Source organism: Phyllobates terribilis, unplaced genomic scaffold (assembly GCF_046119375.1).
Source record: "Phyllobates terribilis strain yellow unplaced genomic scaffold, ASM4611937v1 Scaffold_6761__1_contigs__length_42241, whole genome shotgun sequence".
Classification (NCBI taxonomy): Eukaryota; Metazoa; Chordata; class Amphibia; order Anura; family Dendrobatidae; genus Phyllobates; species Phyllobates terribilis.
In genome coordinates, this window is record NW_027369503.1 from 1 (window position 1) to 5,482 (window position 5,482).

The window sequence follows — 5,482 nt, forward strand, 5'->3', positions numbered from 1 at the left end:
TCAGTCTTCACCCATCTCCCCTGGTTTGTTTTCCCATCAATCATTCATATGTATTCATTGCTTTCTATGGCTATGTCTGGCTAAGTTAATTATAGTTCACTCTTTAGGTTGAAGCCATTGTTCTAGGGTTATTATGAGAATTCTAACGCTTATGTTCTAAGTTAATTTCAGGATTGTTTTATAATCTCTTGTGCTTTATTAGTATCATTGATTGATCTTGATTTTATCTAGGTTGCAAACTAGGTTGATTACTATCCATCATATTGCTAGGCTAGATAATTCGATTTGAAAAGTCTTGTCTTTAGGTAGCGAGCATGATTTGCATAGACTATTTGCGAGTACTTATTGTGTAGAGATTATAAACCTGTGTCGAGTATAAGCGATTTGCCAATGGTATTGCATAGGCCTAGTTATCTTTGATCTTCATGCTGTTGTGCTTTTGAATCTTGGGATTTCCTTTGTTATTGCATAATAAGGGTCTCTAGGACTATTTGGACTAGTTGTTATTTACGAACAAAGAGTAGGACAACCGGATTAACTAATTTAGAATATAAGTTAGTAGAATTCGATGATCAACATTCCAATTGAATAATGCGCTGATTCTAGAAGGAGTGAGCTTCATACCCATAATTGTTTACAACCCAACCAATATATTGCTCTCATACTTGTTTAATCGTTTAGTTATTAAGATCACATACAAAAAACCTCAATTGTTACTACTAGGTAGAATAATAGGAAATAAATTATCATTCTGGCTCTCTTGGGATTCGACCCCTGCTTACCACTTTACTAGTGGATTCTTTAGTTGGGTATCTTTGATAGGGACAACGACCTTAGTCCCCATCAAATTTTGGTGCCGTTGCCGCGGAACCAACTGTTATAGTTTATTTCTTTTTGTGTTACTACTTTAGTGTGGACCTATCTTATGGTCCACACTCGCGTTACTAATCCAGATTTGTTTGTTTATGATCCAGAAATAGAGCGGACGTTTCTGCAGAATTTAAGGCAAGGTATTCACGACTTGGTGATTGACAACATGGATGGAAATCAAATGTTGCAACAACTTACGGACCCAGACCTGACGCAACAGCACCTAGGAGTAACGTTGCCTGTCCTAAATGCTGGTGTTACGTTCGAGCTCAAGACTGGTTTCATCAATCTGCTACCGAAATTCCATGGCCTGGTTGGGGAAGACTCGATTATGCATCTAAGTGAGTTTCACGACATCTGTAGCTGCAGCAAGCCGAGTAACGTCACTGACGAGTAGATAAAGATGAGAGCTTTTGGTCTTACGCTGAAGGATAGTGCGCGATAATGGTATTATTTGCTACCAACAGGGAGTATCGACACTTGGGAGAAGCTACACAAAGCCTTCCTTAGTAAATATTTCCCGTCCAAGAAGGCTGTTGCTTTGAAAAGGGCGATTGCTATGGTGGAGCAACATGATGATGAGTCATTGTACGACTACGTCGAGAGGTTCGCGAGATTATGTGCTAGCTGCCCATTCCATGGGTTCGAGGAGAAAGACTTGGTGATTCACCTTTACAATGGGTTACTTGATAATGAGAGAAGGCTAGTAGACGCTGCCTGTAATGGTAGTGTGCTGAATTTGACTCCTGTTGAAGCCAGAATCCGAATAAACGAAATTGTTGAAGAAACTAGGAGTTTTGGGAGGACGTATACAAAGAAAGGAGCTAATACTGTGAGTTCCGGAGATCCTGGATGGAAGAGTGAGATCGCTGAGTTGAAAAGTATGATCAAGAGTATCACCCTTGGTAATCAGAAGCCAGCGCGACTATGCGGTATTCGCGCAGATGACAGTCGTCACACTGATGCGTGCCCACAATTGCAAGATCCAACTATTGCTGAAGTGCATGCTGTGGGAGGTTTCAGTCCTTCCAGACCTCGGTATGAGAACAACAACAACAACAACAACTAGAATCAGAGAGAAAAATAACAACAACATTTAGCTATTAGTTTATGACAAAATAATTTGTAAGTCATTTTAAATAATTTGTAAATCATTCTTTTCACTGTTTTTCAGCACCAGAAAATGATTTGCTAAGAATCAATTTAAATAATTTGTAAATCATTCTTTTCACTGTTTTTGCTAATTAGTTTAATCAACCAAAAACCCCTTCGTGACATAAACAGATTTGCTCTAGAAAGTTTAAATAAGTTGATGCCTCCTGCGAGTTCGACCCTTACTTCCGCCATATTCTAATTGATATGATTTAGTGACGTTTAAGAATTAAAAGAGGTCAAGACCTTAAGTCTTGCCTAATTTGCATAGTAATTTGTTTATTTACCTATAAAACGACCGACAAACACTTATCAGTTTATGACAAAATATTTTGTAGGACCTATCTATCTATAAGCATATATTAGAACTCTCATTTATAAACTTGACCCATTCAAAATCTCAACGATCCAAATTCGATTGATGTCAAATTTGAATCGTACATACTATAATAATTATTTTGTTCACAATATGTCACTATTTTATCTAATGACTATTTACCATCTCATTAAATTTCAGCATGTAATCAAATTACATTGCTTTTGAGCCTGATAATACTGCCATCATATGTTGTGTTTAAACTTATCACTTTCGTTCAGTACAAACACAATACATTATAAGTGGAACCTCAATTTGTTCCAAATTCCAGGTTAAAATAGAACCAATAATCTGTGCACTCTACAACCTAGAAGAAGCCGAAACAGCTTGGCTTACGAGCTCTCGTCTCAGGATCTTCCCAGCCGGCGATCTCGGTATAGCTTTGATGAACACGACTCGCCTGATCTTCTTGTATGGAGACACCTTAATACAGAAAACACATCATTAAACCAAACATGTAAGAACACACATGTGTTACATGACATGAATATTATACCTCTTTCGCCACGAAATCCATGATCTCAATGCTAGTAACAGAACTTCCAGGTTGTCTTACTATGAAAGCCATCGGAATTTGGCCCGCCACCTCATCAGGATACCTACATTTCAACCATATCTATAAGTTTCATATGCTATTTACCAAAACAATAAGTTAAAAACGTACGGGACAACAGCAGCATCGGCGACTTGTGGGTGTGACAATAACACATTCTCTAACTCAACCGGTGGAACCTGAAATTATATCAAACTTCTATTCAGTTAGCTCAATCAAGTGAGAGCAAAAAAAAACATGTCTTTTCACCTGATAGCCCTTGTATTTTATTAGCTCCTTCAACCTATCGACAATGTACAGGAATCCCTCAGCGTCGAAGTAGCAGATATCTCCAGTTTTTAACCAACCATCTGAAAATGTTGCTTTAGTTGATTCCTCATCTCCTATGTAGCCTGCACATTACACTGATCATAAGAAATATACTAATGTCAACTCAACAGTTTGAAATCATACTACCTTTCATGATTGTGGGACCTTTAAGCCATAGCTCTCCTCGTTCGCCAGGTGGCAAGGGCTCATTGGTCGATGGATCAACGATTTTAGCTTGCATTTGCTCGGCTAAATGACCAACAGATCCATAGCGTTCACCTTCTTCAGGACTGAATGGTCTTGCAGCCACACCACATGTTTCAGTTAGGCCATATCCCTGAGATGAACCCGGAATTAAGGTGATAAAGTATTAATTAATCATGATTATGAAACCTAAATAATGACAGGTTAGGCTTGATCTGGAGGGTAGTTGCAGATTGACTGGTAGATGATTTTCACGAAAGGATACTTGATTGATTAATTGCTAAAGCATCACTCTGTTATAGTGGTGGTGGGTGAAGTTTGTATTCTCTTATTATTAGTTATAATTCATGTTTTTGACAATTAAAATATGAGTAAGAAGGCTAAACAAACTTTATACTTGATCTTTAGAGATATCAAAGGCTCACCAAATCAGGTTTTGCTTATGCTGTCAAGCCACAAAATATAATCAGAATCAAACAAAAATAGTCATAGTGGTTGTGATGTCTTTAGCATTCAAGAATGAAGATAGTGATTTGCCTAAATATGAAACTGACAATGAATCTCAATTTCTTGGATATGAAATAAAGAGACTTGTAGCTAATTGCTTAGCTTTTGATTTGTACTCTGAATTAGAAAAGTAACTGTGTAAGAGGTTGATTACCTGGATACAGTCGATCCAGGGGAACTTGGCCTTGAACCGGCGGGCAACGGACTCGCTTAGGGCGGCGCCGCCGCTTCCGATTGACTCCAGCGACCGGAGATCGTACTGTTCAGTCAGCTCCGACTTCACTAGAAGCACCACAACCGGCGGCGAAACCGGCATATACGTCACCTTATATTTCTCCACAGTCGACAACATGCCTTCCAATGTGAACTTCGCCAATAACACCGACGTCTCAGCCATCGCCACCGCCCTCAACATCATGAACATTCCGAACACATGGAAAAGCGGCAGTGTAAAAAGCGGCACCGACGGTCCATCCGCTTTCCGCTCCCGTGGCGAGTAGTACAGGCCGCTTATCAGCGCGATTAGGTTGCGATGCGTCATCTCCACGCCTTTCATCTTCCCTGTGGTCCCTGAGGAGAAGAGTATAGCAGCCCGATCGGACTGAGAGATGACAACCGAGTCGACCAGGTCCGATTCATTTCCATTCAGGAGCGATTCGAACTCGGGGGAGTCGATGAAGACGGTGGGGACGGCGGCGAGGCGGCTGGGGGAGAAGGAGGAGACAGCAAACGCGACGGTCGGTTTCACAAGGCTTACGATGTGAGCAAGCTCGGAATCGGAGAGGAGCGGACTAGCGGGGGAAACAACGGCGCCGATTGAGAGGAGGGAGAAGTAGAGTACCGGAACGCGTAGCGAGGAAGGAGAGAGGATGAGCGCAATGTCGCCTTTTCTGATCGGGGGGGAACCGGGGATTCCGCGACGTAGAGCGGAGGAGAGGGATCGGATTTGCTGGAGAAAGAGGGAGTAGGAAATAGATTCGCCGGTGCCGGAGTTGATGAAGGCGGGAACGGAGTCGAGGGAGGTGGTGCCGGTGGAGGAGTGGAGGAAGGAGATGACGGCGTCGGAGATGGAGACAGGAGCCGATTCCGGTGGGAGAGGGACGGAGGGGCGGAGGCTGTGGTAGATTCTGGTGGAGGAGCAGTAGCCGGATTTGGGATCTAGGGATTTGGAGGACGCCATTGAAGGAGAGATTGTGCTCGATTGATCGGAGTAGCTGAACGTGTGTGAGAGTGGCAAGGACAGACGAGACGAGTGATAAATAGATTGCGCGGGCCCACGGGCCTAATTACGGATAAATATACTGATTTTCCTTGAAAGTTAGGACCGGTATCGGACCAAACCGGTTTTTGAACTGCAACAGATCGATTATTGATTAATGTATTTTTTTTCTAGAAAATATTATACTAATCCATCCTACTAGTTAAATTCCACAAGTAACCTTCACTCTTAGACTTTTTATACTCTAATCCTGGTATAAATATTATTTTCTCATTTTCTCCCTCCTCCTCAC

General features: G+C 41.6%; 1 protein-coding gene across 1 annotated transcript; it reads right to left on the reverse strand.

Moving 5' to 3' along the window:
- Positions 1–2,698: 2,698 nt before the first annotated feature.
- LOC141251164 (uncharacterized) lies at positions 2,699–5,151 on the reverse strand. Its single transcript, XM_073670261.1, has 6 exons — positions 4,126–5,151; positions 3,408–3,597; positions 3,201–3,343; positions 3,063–3,130; positions 2,895–2,997; positions 2,699–2,821 (listed from the first exon to the last, which is right to left on the reverse strand). The coding sequence occupies exons 1-6, from the start codon at positions 5,149–5,151 to the stop codon at positions 2,699–2,701; spliced, it is 1,653 nt and encodes a 550-aa protein (XP_073526362.1).
- Between the last annotated feature and the right edge of the window lie 331 nt (positions 5,152–5,482).

Excerpts from the sequence above, each read along its gene's own strand:
- LOC141251164 (XM_073670261.1), bottom strand. The coding sequence starts at position 5,151 with ATGGCGTCCTCCAAATCCCTAGATCCCAAATCCGGCTACTGCTCCTCC. Across the intron at positions 3,598-4,125 it reads CCTGGATCGACTGTATCCAG|GGATATGGCCTAACTGAAAC; the intron begins GTAATCAACCTC and ends GGTTCATCTCAG. Across the intron at positions 3,344-3,407 it reads AGGTCCCACAATCATGAAAG|GCTACATAGGAGATGAGGAA; the intron begins GTAGTATGATTT and ends TGTAATGTGCAG.